Source organism: Henckelia pumila, chromosome 4, assembly GCF_033568475.1.
Source record: "Henckelia pumila isolate YLH828 chromosome 4, ASM3356847v2, whole genome shotgun sequence".
NCBI lineage: Eukaryota > Viridiplantae > Streptophyta > Magnoliopsida > Lamiales > Gesneriaceae > Henckelia > Henckelia pumila.
Genome location: NC_133123.1, coordinates 76,844,899 through 76,858,946, shown reverse-complemented (window position 1 = coordinate 76,858,946; position 14,048 = coordinate 76,844,899). Strand labels below are relative to the sequence as shown.

Sequence of the window (14,048 nt, the reverse complement as noted above, 5' to 3'; positions counted from 1 at the left end):
GTCAGAGGTCCGACGTCTTTTGAAGAACTAATGACCATCAATGACATCATGTGTCCAACATTCAAAGAGGCAGCTGAACGTCGAGGAATACTTCAACATGATGATTATGTTCGTCATTGTATGCAAGAAGTGTGTTCTATAAAAATTTCATCATCATTACGAAGATTATTTGTCTCCATATTGGTCTTTTGTCAGCCGACACGAGTTCGAGAGCTTTGGAATGAATTTCATCCATACATGTCTCAGAATTATGGTCGATCGACTTCATCAAATGATTATTTCATCACAAACAAATTGTTTCTTGAAATACGTAGATTATTACATCAGTACAATAAAAAGTTCGAAGATTTTGACTTGCCACCAATAAGTGTACAGTTTTTCGATGACTTTCCACTTCCTAGGATAATTGAAGATGAGCTTTCTATTCAAGTCTCAGATGAAGATTTAAGATCTATCCAATTTCTTAATTCTGAACAAAGGCTGGCCGTCGACTCTATCGTTGGATGTATTATGTGCAATCAATCAAAAAAAAATTTCATCGACGGTCGAGGAGGAACTGGGAAAACTTTTATATATCATTCTATATTAGCTCATCTAAGAAAGAATGGTAAAATCGTGATAGCCATTGCAACTTCTGGAATAGCTGCAACGTTTTTACCAGGTGGAAGAACAGCTCATTCACGTCTTAAAATTCCACTTAGACCAACGGCAGAAACCCTTTGCACAATTGAGAAGCAAAAAGATCTTGCTAATCTAATAAGACGTTCGTCAACTATAGTATGGGATGAAGCTTCAATGGCCAAATCGTTTTGCTTTTGAATCTGTAAACAAAACTTTTCAAGATATCATGGAATGCATATTGCCATTTAGAGGAAAAACTATGGTTTTTGGTGGAGACTTCCGTCAAGTGTTACCGGTTGTTAAGCGAGACTCGATACGAGAGAAAATTGCTGCAAGCATTTCAAAATCAAAATTTTGGAATTCAGTAAATATTATACACCTTCGGAAAAATATGAGATCCGCACAAGATATTGAGTTCTCACAATTACTGTTGCGCATAGGTGATGGCTTGCAACAATATGTGTGCGGTGATTTCATAAAAATACCGAATTCCATGATCATACCTTGGGAAGGTGAACAATAGATGAATCAGCTGATTGATTCAATTTTCCCAAATATGGTACAACATATGCATGATTCAAACTATATGGTCAGTAGAGCCATTAAATCACTCCCAAAAATGTTGACGTGGATAAAATTAATGAGATTCTCATTTCAAAGTTTCCTGGAGAAGAAATAGAGTACACATCTTGGGACACTGTTGAGGAAGATAAAAACAACCTTTTCCAATAAGAGTTTTTAAACTCTCTTAATCCAAGTGGTTTGTCACCGCATAGAATTGTATTGAAAGTTGGTTGTCCTATTATGATTTTGAGAAATGTGGAACCCGAACTTGGACTGTGTAACGGGACGAGGTTAATTTGTCGCAATATAGGGAGAAATCTCATCGATGCAGAGAATATAACAGGACCTCATAAGGGTACAAGATATTTTCTGCATCGAATGCCTTTGAAAAGTGAAGATAATTCCGTATTGTCATTTGAGTTGACTCGCAAACAATTCCCTGTAAGATTGAGTTTTTCTCTCAGAATAAACAAAGCTCAGGGTCAAACAATTCCAACTGTCGGTATTTTTCTGCATAATCATGTGTTCAGCCATGGTCAACTATATGTTGCAATTTCAAGAGGAGTTTCAAAAGATCGCACAAAACTACCGATAAAATATGGAAAATTAGAGCGACGTTCTGGTGTATATACTAAAAATGTTGTTTACAAGGAAGTATTATTACCAAATAATCCATAAAAAATTGTGAGACATTCTTATTTTATATTTCGTTTTAAAATATTTGGTGTTTAAAGTTTTACAATGCACATATACATTATCTTGATGTGCAGATATACACCTCAACATTTTCACAAACTTCAATGTTGATGCAACAAGTATCGTTACATTAGAAGATCTCAGAAGTGGATTGTATTTGAATTATCCGATACAAAGAGTATATTTCCCCACATTCTATTTTACTTCGTATTTTAAAATTGAAGTATAATTTATAATGTTAAGTTATATTAAATTTAACACGTACTTATCAAATTTGTAGCCTCGAAGAATGCAAATAATTTTTTTGGGATGGAAAACCACTCTTCAAATAAGTGCTTATGACTTCGGTAGATGGATTCTAAGATTTTTTCGAAAACAAAAAAAACATGTAAGTTCATTAAATGTCACATAAATTTCAACTTCAGTAGCAAAAGCTTATGATAATTGTTATATGTTTTAACTTTTAATAGTGTGAAAAGAATTGCTTGGATTGAAGGTTGGGATCTAACAGAGGTATTGTCTGTTATTTTATTTGATCTTTTACTTGAATTTCACTACAACTATCATGATTTAGTTGAAAATTTATTTTTGCATATCATGTAGAAAGGCATATCAGCGAGGCGACAGATCGACGAAAGTGCACTATTTAGGTATGACATTATTATATAGTAGGAATAACAAATGATTGGACTGTTCAAAATAATCTAACTCATTACATCATATTATACATTCATTGACTGATAAATTATTCATGCATGTAGAAAAAATACAAGATCTGCCAATGATGATGATATAAAAGTGGTATGAATAAAAAACATTTGGCTAAATCATTTATATGCAGTAAATTACTTTTACATGATTTTATAAAATATCATACTTTCAGTTCTATAGACAATACGAGTCAAGAAAGACCAAGGAACATTGTAAGCTTGAAATATAGCAGGTAATATTCCATATATTTTAGATAACAAAATTATATTTAACAAAAAATTTATGTCTAATCCCATTTTATTTTATGCAGAAATTATTTTTGATACTTCTTTGCTCAATCAATGTTCTTCAAATTTTACTTGCTGGCTCAAGATATATTAGTGAAATTAGTTACGTTTATTACCAGTATAAATTAATTACTTTGATCTATTGGTGTTTAGAGATAATAATTTGTTAGATTTTGTGTAATATGTTTTTATATCCTAAACTAAATTAGTGTAAATGGTCTATTGTATTTCATGTGCATTGATTATTGGCTTTAGCTTTTACTTACATGTTTGATATTTATATTTTAATGCATATAATATTGTTTTTTTATTTATAAAGTATCATATTAATAGATTTATATCATTACGCGTTAAAAATATGTTATGTTCATTTATTATGTTACACACGTAACGCGTGTGCTGCTAATATTTATTAAACAACTTCGGTGTCATTATGCTTTGGATTCGGGTCATGACAAATTTGAGGCATTGAGTCAGTTGTATTTATCTTCATGAGATTTATTTGTCATAATGACTAACTAATTTATATGATATATAATGGTAACATAGAATATTCCTCGCCAGATAAATTCACTCAGCCAAATAAATTCAAATAGAATTCTTCAATATTTATCAAATTAATTTTTACAATCATAAAATGCTCAAGGAATCTAAACAACTGTCCTTAGATGGGATATTAACTAAGAGAAATACTTCGATGGAGATTTGAATGATATCTCATATGCATATCTTCATATATATATATATATATATATATATATATATATATATATATATATATATAATTCACTCAGCCAAATAAATTCAAATAGAATTCTTCAATATTTATCAAATTAATTTTTACAATCATAAAATGCTCAAGGAATCTAAACAACTGTCCTTAGATGGGATATTAACTAAGAGAAATACTTCGATGGAGATTTGAATGATATCTCATATGCATATCTTCATATATATATATATATATATATATATATATATATATATATATATATATATATATACTAGCAACTGAGGCACACGCTATGCGTGTGCGATGTTTGTACATGAATATTAAGCATAACATGTGAAATAATAAGTGTGTTATGATATTAAATAATGCTAAGATTGAAGATCTAAAATAATAATTATATCTTTGCTCACAATTGAAATGACATAGTTTTTCAAGCGTGGGGACAAAAACAAAAAATTGGTTGAATGAAAATGTTTTGTGTTTCAATAGAAAATTTACATGTTCTTAATTTGTTTCTGCATAAACCTTGAAATGCATAGACTTTGGTAGGCACTCATGCCGATAGTTCCATCGTAATCCATTTGTTTGAATTCTCGAATTCTCCCACTGATGACCTGCATAGTGAAAAAGTTATGTCAATAAATATATGAGTAATTTTCTTAGCGTGAAGCAAAAAACCATATTATCTTACCATTTTGTAATGATCAATTATTATGAAGTAACACATCCTTGTGAACGACGTTTTTGGTGTAAACACCAGATCTATGATTCAGTTTTCCATCTCTGACCAAAACTTTTGTGGATTGTTGTGAAACTCCTCTTGAAAATGCAACGTAGAGTTGTCCATGGCTGAACACATGATCACGTAAAAATATACCTACATTTGCTATTGTTTGTTAGGAAATTGTTTACGTGTCAACTCAAATGGCAATCCGGAATGAAGTTCACTTTTCAAAGGCATTCGGTGGAGAAAGTATCTTGTGCCCTTGTGAGGACCCACTATAATCTCAGCGTCTATGAAGTTTCTGTAAAGATTGCGAAATATCAACCTTGTTCCATTGCATAGTCCAAGTTCAGGTGCCACATTTCGCAAGAGCATAATAGGACAACCTACTTTTAATACAATTCTGTGTGGTGGCAAACCACTTGGACTTAGAGAGTTTAAGAACTCTTCTTGGAAAAGGTTGTTGTTGTCATCTTCAACTGTATCCCAAGATGCATATTCTTTTTCTTCCCCAGGAAATTTTGAAATTAGCAATTCATTTATTTTATCAACATCGACATTTTTCCGAGTAATAATGGCTCTGCTAACCATATAGTTTGCATTGTTCATATGTTCTACCATATCTGGAAAAACAAAATCAATCAATTGAGAAATTGAATGTTCACCTTCCCATGGTATGACCATTGAATCTGGTAATTTTATAAAATCATCATTCACGCTATGCTGCAAACCATCACCTATGCGTAGTAACAATTGTGAGAACTCAATGTCTTCCGCAGATCTCATATTTTGATGAAGATGTATTACATTAGCACAACTCCAAAATGTTGACCTTGAAATGCTTGCAGCAATTTGTTCTCGTGCTGATCCTCTTTTAACAACAGGTAATACTTGACGAAAATCTCCACCGAAAATCATAGTTTTTCCACCAAATGGCAACATGTTTTTCATAATATCTTGAAAAGTTTTGTTGACAGATTCAAAAGCATAACGATTAGCCATTGGAGCTTCGTCCCACACAATACCTGATGCACGTCTGATCAACTCAGCCAGATCTTTTTTCTTTTCAATGTTGCAAAGAGTTTGTGATGTTGGATTAAGTGGAATTTTAAGACGTGAGTGTGCAGTCCTTCCACCTGGCAATAAATTTGCAGCTATTCCCGAAGTTGCAACTGCAATTAAAATTTTTTCTTTCTTTCTTAAATACGCTAAAATTGAGCGATATAAGAAAGTTTTTCCAGTTCCACCTGGTCCATCGATAAAGAATAGTTTGTGATGGTTGCACATGATACTTTGTACGATACTGTCAAAAGCCACCCTTTGTTGAGAATTTAAGTGTTCAACGGATCTGAGATCTTCATCTGAAATTTGAATAGCAAGCTCGTCTTCAATTATCCTTAGAAGTGGAGATTCATCCAAAAATTCAACACTTATATGCGGTAAATCAAAGTCACTGATTTTCATTTTATGCTGATATAACAATCTTCGTAACTCGAGCAACAATTTGTTTGTGATGAAGGAACTGCTCGATAAAGTTGATATACCGTAATCCTCAGACATATATGGATTGAAATCATTCCAAAGTTCTCTAACTCGTGTCGGTTGACAAAAGACCAATATTGATACAAACAACCTTCTTAATGAAGATGGCATTTTTACAGAACATGCTTCTTGCATACAGTGATGAACATAATCATCATGTTCAAGAAGTCCACGATATTCAGCTGCCTCTTTGAATGTCGTTTACACAACACCATTTATAGTTCTGAGTTCTTCAAAATTCCTAGGCCCTGGAACATGATTTAAAAGGATACGTTGATAGAACCGTTCACCTTCAGATGGAGACACAACATATATCCTCCCAACAACTTTGTTGTGGCCCCTTCGTGGAACCCATTTCTTTTGAGGTTGTACCCATCTGTAATGTTGTGGAAATTCTCTGTACAAATATCTCTCAGTTAATGAAGTATCACGATTCACCGTGAAAAATTCTGTCAGCATAGTCTTTGAGTTATCATCATCTCCAACTATATCACTTACATGTTGATCTGCGCTGAATCTAATTGCTTGTTGATTTGGTAAATGTATTTGCAGTCTAAAGACTGACGGATACATTCGACTAAATTCAAAACAAAAAATTCTCCATAATGGCTCAGGTGCACAAATCCACCTTCCATCCACAAATTGTTGTATTTCATCACAGTTATGTCCATTGCGTAATTCTATTGCCACTCTATTAGGTCCTTTATGAATATACTTATAAATATATTTGACACATTTTATCCCGCCGCACACCTCAACATTTATATGACAATCAAACTTTAGTAGAAGCCACGGATTATACGGTACAACCCATCCATTATCAACCACTACTTGACCATTTTCACTAATCGGGACTGATGCAGCTTCACGTCTTCGATATATAGGATATGAATCATTTCCTAGAGCCGTGTATGATGTGAAGGGTTTAGGGAATTTCTTCTTGCAAATACCATCTCGCATACATGGACTCCAAGGGTTGAGTAATCCACATGGTCCATGTATCATGTGGCGGATTACAGCTTGGTACAAATTGGGTTCATCTGTTTGCGATGGTATTTCAGCACGTACAACAGAATCAAAGTCATCAGGATTGTGAAACTTATCAGTTGTTTCAAATATGAGCAACATATGAACGTGGGGTAAACATCTCTTTTGGTATTCGATAGCATATGAGTAAGAAATTACTTTTCCTAAAGCCCCTTTCTCCACGACGTCTTTCTTGAACTCTTCGAATTTTGCCCTAAATACCCTTGTTATCAAATCTGGACGATCTTGAGTTGATTGACCAGGTAATAATTGCTCTTTTATTTCAATCCAATTTGGATTGCATGTCATTGTAAGAAATAAATCTGTCTTTTCATATTTTTATACCAAAGTCATTGCATCCTGATATCTTTGATACATATCACGTGGGCTTCTAGGAAAAGAAGATGGAAGTACTATTCTACGACCAACATTTTCTAATAATAATATTGTTAATAAATAAAATTAATAATAGAAAATAAAGATTATTATGAAAATTTGTCACAATTAAAAGAAATGAAACCTGCAATATTTTCGCCGCCATGTAAACAATCTTGTAATCCTTGGTAAAGTTCTGAACATGGATGCATGCTATATATCTCAAATAAGATGTTTTGTTTTATAAGATTTACGTATATTATTTAATCCATTTCACTAAAAATAATTTGTTAAATAGTTTGACTTTTCAATAAAATATGAGATAAAATTATATAATAAAGTATATTGTAATCTTTTATAAGATCATATATACAATTCAGTGGTTAAATTCATGTATGACTGTAGATATATAGAGTTAAATATTATTACAAAAATCAAAGATAACTTGTGTATGATCAAAGATCATTTGCTTATATCATTGAATTCATAAAACAATGCAACAAAATGAATAGTTTTAAAAATAAAAATGCAATACATGTATGAAACACATTATTAATATTAATATTTATGTATTATGTTACACACGCAATGCGTGTGCATCGATGGCTAGTAGAAAATAAAGATTATTATGAAAATTTGTCACAATTAAAAGAAATGAAACCTGCAATATTTTCGCCGCCATGTAAACAATCTTGTAATCCTTGGTAAAGTTCTGAACGAATGTTTTGCTGATTTGTACGTATCCATCTTAGCCGTTGCGTTTCAATCTTCACGTAATTGTCAACCACGTATTGTTGTAGCAGGCGGCCTCCTCGAAATAATAATGATGAATCATTTGTCCGTATCTAATACAAAAGGTCATTAACAATTTGAGTTTTTTAATGCACCGAAACTATAATTGATATCTAGTTAATAAAAATAATAGCAAACAATATGCATGTTAATTTTTGAATTTTCTAACCTATAAAATATAAGAATAATATTCTAAACATGTCAGTCGAGTTCCATCAACATTGCGACTATTTATATCTCAGCCATATGTTCCATATGGTAGAAGAAGTGGATACTGCAAAGGATCATAATAGCCCACCATGTCTTGAATGTTCATAAGACGTCCATTAACTCCTTCGACAATAATATCTCTACCATTTAGGTTTTCTGGAAATTCATTGTCTACAATAACTGCTGCAACTTGAGATACAGTTGGTAGGCAATATTGACGTTCATTCAATTTTTGCTGCTTTATGATTAGTTTGCAATTGGGTATATCCTGACGTTGTCCAATTTGTCTGAAAACTTGCACAAAGGGATTGTATCGATCAAGTATCCTTTGTATCTTCACCAACAATTCTCTTCTCAATTCTTGATTTTCTAGAAGCCTGTTATCTATTTCATGATCGGTATCTACTATATACATTTGCATGTATCTTGGCCTATCATTTTCATGTGGTAGAATGCTTCCAATTGAGTGATATATAGTACCTTGAGCACGAAATGAATAAATCCCATTTGAACCAATTGCCAGTGCTTGATCTATATTAACTCATATTGAAGTAAAGGAGAAAACATGATTGTATGCTCTTATGTATTGTCTAAAGTGTCTGCCTTCTTCATTTTCCATGGCAAATAATTCATGTAATTCAACTGGTGATAGTATTGGATCCAGTTTTGTACGTCCATTTCTACAACACAATTGAGATGTTTCTCCATGAAACAACAAAGCTTGACAGTGTGGGCAATTTGTTGGATTAGGCAATAACGACCGATCGTGTGTTTGAAAGCCAATGAAATTTATAGCCATATTACGAAATCTCCGTGGACGTGTACGCAAAAGACTATTATTGTCACTTCCACTACCAATAAAATGAATTCCTGTAGTTGGATAAAGTAAAATAAAAGTAGGAAAAACATATATTAAATACGAAGATGCTAAAATTATTATTGAGGTGTATTTATATTTGTACTGAATATGATAGAATTGTAATTGTAATTAAGTGAAAATGAATAGGAATTCTCTAATTGTAAGATATGATATTTACTAATTTAAGGTGCAATTTGTGGAATGTTTTGAAATTTATTATTCTCGATTTCTTTAATTTAAGCTTTTCTAATAATGTTTTAGTTATTTAATTTAAGCTTTTATAATGTTATAAGTTGTAAAACATTGTTTTTCATGAACAAATTTTATTTCAGTTTAGATGAAAGATAATATAGTAAGTGTATCACATTGAATTCATATATAGAACATGACAAAAATGAAGTTTTATATATGTGTATTACATTAATAATACGCCAAGTTTGTGTCTTGCGGCTAATCAAGTAATATTATGTATTGAATAAATAATAGTTTTTCGATCAATATTGCTTGGATCGGTTAGATAAATGGGTAGTCAATTGAATAAATTTTATTATTTTAGAGATGTATAGCTTAATCGATATATTAATAATTTATAATTTGAATATTAGTTAATATCGATTAAGATATACATCTCTAAAATAATAAAATTTCATGATGTAGATGATTTGTTTATGAAGTATGAGAAATCTAGACTTGTTTTTAAAGTATATATAATATTTCTTTTTGTATAGAGGATTTTTTTTGTTATAATTTTTTTAAAGTGAATATTAATTTTATACGAAAGTTTTTGATTAAATGTTAAATTAGTTAACAAATTTTTATTAATGCCTCAATATATATATTTATTTTAAATAAAGTTAATAATTTTTGTATGAACTTTAGCTAAGATGCTAATTTTATCCCTTATCACACATACACACACATATAATTAATTTTTTAGAGTAAAAATAATTTTATAAGTATGCTTTTGATTAAATGATAAATTAGTTCACAAATTTTTATTAATAAATTAATTTATATATTGATTTCAAATTAGGGTCAACATTTTTTATGAACTTCATCTAAGATGCATGCCTATTTTATCCTTTATCACATATATATTAATTATTTTTAAAAAAATTTATATATTTTTAAAATTTGTTATATATATGATTTTTTTAATTTCAAATAAATAAATTTGATAAATTTAAAAATAAAGTATATATTTTTATTTAGTTCAATTTTTTACGCATAAGCTGCGAATTTGATATGATGTGATTTTTCAAATAATTTTAAAAAATAGTATTTATGATTTAAAAAAATTCAATTAACTGAAAATTTCACTTGAGCCGTTAAAAATATAGTGTTAAAAACATGTTTGAGTTGAAAATTGATTTAAAGGTATTTTTTACATAAATATATTTTATAAATATAAAATTAAAGTATATATATTTATTTAGTTAAAATTTATGTATGCATAAGTTGCGAATTTGATATGATGTGTTTTTTTAAATAATTTTAAAAAATAGTAGTTATGATAAAATTAAATAATTTTTCAATTAACTGAAAATTTCACTTCATCCGTTAAAAATTGAGAGTTAAAAACATGTTTGAGTTGAAAATTGATTTAAAACTATTTATTTACATATATTTTCATTCTACAAAATAAATTAAAATTTATATATTCTTTGCGTTTTGCGATGGTTATGCATTCAAATTTAAAAGTAAATCTGTGAAAATTTTTTATGGAACAATATTAATCACGATTTAATTTAAGTTTATGATATTAAGATATAATAAGTTGATTAAATTTTATGATAATAAGATAGAATCATTTATCACAATTTATTAATAACAACGTATATATGGAACAATATTTATCACAATTTGAATGAATAAATACCATATTGATTCTAATTAATGTTAGATATTTCCCACGACGTGATAATACTAATACTTTCAAGTTAAACATGTTAGAAATTTATAAAATTTAGGTGTACATCTAATCAATTTATATGACAAAGCGGTTGAGAAAATTAAATAAATTTATGTGTACATCTAATCAATTTATATGTCAAATCGGTTGAGAAAATAATATATAAATATATTAGCAAAATAAAATTTTAAACTTTTGTGTACATCTAATAAATTAAAAATGAACCTGCAGCTGGTTGTGCAGGAGGAATATGCATTGTACTTGTGTCACCGCTTTCGAACGTGGATGAACATGGGTTATATGTTATTGGACGCAATGTTGAAGTTTGTCGAACAGAATACGAAGTAGCATCATCTGTTGAATGAGTTTGAAATGTTAATGATAGAATTAACCTTAGAGATCGTAATTTTTTTTTTTGGAAAATATAATGAAACTAAATTGAAATAATGCAAAATTTGTAATAAAAAATGGATGCAGTGTTTTATGGTTTACCTCTTTCCCCATCGGGGGCTTGAATATGATTTGTGGTTGAATTATTGGTGATGGTTTCATTAGTCATGCCTATTAATTCTGTCTGCCGCCTCTGATACCTTGCACATCGACGTGCAAGATATACCTCATGCGCTTCATTTGATGAAGAACGTCTCTGGCCCGGCCTCGTATTTTCAAGATTGCAAGATGTCAATTCTGATGCATCTGTTTTATATGTGAAATTAAAATATAAAAGTTCAAATGTCATGCTCGTCATTTTTTTTTTCACTTAAAGCTTTATATGAACCTTAACCACATGTAACATATTTTTTTTCTTGATAAATCAAAGAAATCAAACCCGTATTAATTTTAAATAGAACAAACCATTAATTAATTTTAAGTTTATAAACCAAATTCAGTGTGAAGACTTGGGTACAATCATAAAGCCGAAAAGATTTAATTGAATAACAGTAAATATTCTTCATATTTGAAACTTTTTGGATTATACACGAAAGATGCAAAAATTATTTAATGCTGAAAGTGTACAAAACATACAAATAAAAGTGAATCAGTCTAGTTGAAGTAAAATTGCTCTGGTGATGCACAATCGATCTCTCTGTATTTATAATAAATGGGAGACATAAAAAACCAAATTTCAAAATGTTACAGTAACATGAAACACTATATATATATATATATATATGATATTTAGATTCTGTTGAAATTAGATATGTAAAAAAATAATACTTAAAATATCCTGAACAAAATAAAAATGAACAATTAAAAAAAAGTACCATTAGATGAGACATTGGTCATTGAGATGAAGTTTGCACGGTTGGAATCTTCCATAACTGATGACAATCAAAAAGTTCACGCAAAACAATTGAAACAGAAAAAAGTAGTTAGAAATCAAATTTAAAAGAAACGACTTCAATTATCGAGAATAAAAATTGAAGAATGACAATGGACGAAAACATAATTTAACCGGATAATAAGCATGGATTCCAAGGCCTTGGGTTTGCTACAATTTGAACACTCGTTGTAACAGTAACAATTTCAACACTTTTGAATTTGATGAAAATTGTAATGAAATTCGAGCATTAATTTTTAGTATCTTTCGTCAACCTGAAGAGTTAAACACAAATTGTTAGTAAAAAAAAAATAAAGAGATAAATGTGATGCGACGTTAGAAGAATATGAGAATTGAAGATACCTGATGATTGAGATCAAATAACTGTGAAAGAAGAAGGCGGAAGCGAAAATAAAATAAAAATAGAAGAAAGAACGGATGATGAAGAGAAGCACAAAGAAAGATCTGCACGATGAAGAGTAGCAAAGAATGTGCGTAGTGGGGTAAAACGTGTAGGAGAAATAAAATCAACTGATTTCCCACTATTTTTGGAAAAAGAATATTGTGAAAAATTTTGAAAATAAATTCATTTAATCTCGTGGAAATAATGTGAAATCTTAAGTAGAATATCCTTCAAAAAAAAATTTGAAAAGAATATTGTGAAAAAATTTGAAAATAAATTTATGTAATCTGCTGGAAATAATGTGAAATCTTAAGTTGTCGGATTATTAAAAATTTGAAAATAAGTTTATCTAATCTGGTGAAAATAATGTGAAGTACGGATTATTAGAAACTAAAGAGTCATTAAAATTTTAATAAAGGGGATTAAATTTTAATGGAGGGGATTAAAATTTTAATGAAGGGCAATTTAGTCTAAACATTAATTTGGACAAAGTAGTTAGTATAAGGGGTTTAGCAATTATTAGATAGTAAAGATATATATATCTATATATCTATTTTATTAAAGTGAGAGGTTGGTATGTTGGTATGGCCAATCTTTTTACTTTTACCCTTTGATGATCATCTATCTATCTATCTATCTATCTATTTTATTATTTTATTAAAGTTGAGGGGTTGGTATGTTAGTATGGCCAATCTTTTTACTTTTACCCTTTGATGATCATGTAATTACAAAAATGTCACTTTTTAATTTTATTTTTTTTCATTTTTTGTGAATATCCATTTACAAAATTTCTATTTTTTCTTTCACTAATTTTTTTAAATTTTCAATTAAAACATTATAACATATAAGGCACGCAACGCGTGCGTTTATGTGCTAGTATTCTATTAAAGATGTGGGTCTCATACTAACTTTATGGTATGTTGGTATGGCCTTTTCCAATTTTTTCAAATAATCCCTACTATTTTATGGAAAAAAACAATCGGCAACTGGATAATATCAATTGGTAAAATTCATATTTCAAAAATAACTTCCCATATCCATTTTTTTGTATGTGCGGTTATTTTTTCTCTCCCCCATTTCTTACGGTTGCATTGCTTTTCTATGTGTTGAGCAAAATTAAAAGGAGAAAACCAAAACTTATGCCCAAGGTTGGAAAAGACGTAATATGTGATGATTCTTCCTTCTTGGCACAAAGCAAATATGTGTACGAAAAATTTTATAGTCCTTTATCTCAAAACTATATTTTTTAAGATTGTGACAGAGGTAATTATC

General features: G+C 29.8%; 3 protein-coding genes across 3 annotated transcripts; all 3 read right to left on the bottom strand.

The window, feature by feature from the left end:
- Positions 1 to 4,498: 4,498 nt before the first annotated feature.
- Positions 4,499 to 5,989, bottom strand: LOC140861279 (uncharacterized). Its single transcript, XM_073264289.1, has one exon. The coding sequence runs from the start codon at positions 5,987 to 5,989 to the stop codon at positions 4,499 to 4,501; it is 1,491 nt and encodes a 496-aa protein (XP_073120390.1).
- A 90-nt stretch (positions 5,990 to 6,079) lies between these two features.
- Positions 6,080 to 7,213, bottom strand: LOC140861278 (uncharacterized). Its single transcript, XM_073264287.1, has one exon. The coding sequence runs from the start codon at positions 7,211 to 7,213 to the stop codon at positions 6,080 to 6,082; it is 1,134 nt and encodes a 377-aa protein (XP_073120388.1).
- Positions 7,214 to 8,038: 825 nt separating this feature from the next.
- On the bottom strand, positions 8,039 to 12,866 carry LOC140894330 (uncharacterized). Its single transcript, XM_073302829.1, has 6 exons — positions 12,737 to 12,866; positions 12,509 to 12,648; positions 12,318 to 12,374; positions 11,545 to 11,748; positions 11,278 to 11,406; positions 8,039 to 8,124 (listed from the first exon to the last, which is right to left on the bottom strand). The coding sequence occupies exons 3-6, from the start codon at positions 12,370 to 12,372 to the stop codon at positions 8,111 to 8,113; spliced, it is 402 nt and encodes a 133-aa protein (XP_073158930.1). The 5' UTR covers positions 12,373 to 12,374; positions 12,509 to 12,648; positions 12,737 to 12,866; the 3' UTR covers positions 8,039 to 8,110.
- Between the last annotated feature and the right edge of the window lie 1,182 nt (positions 12,867 to 14,048).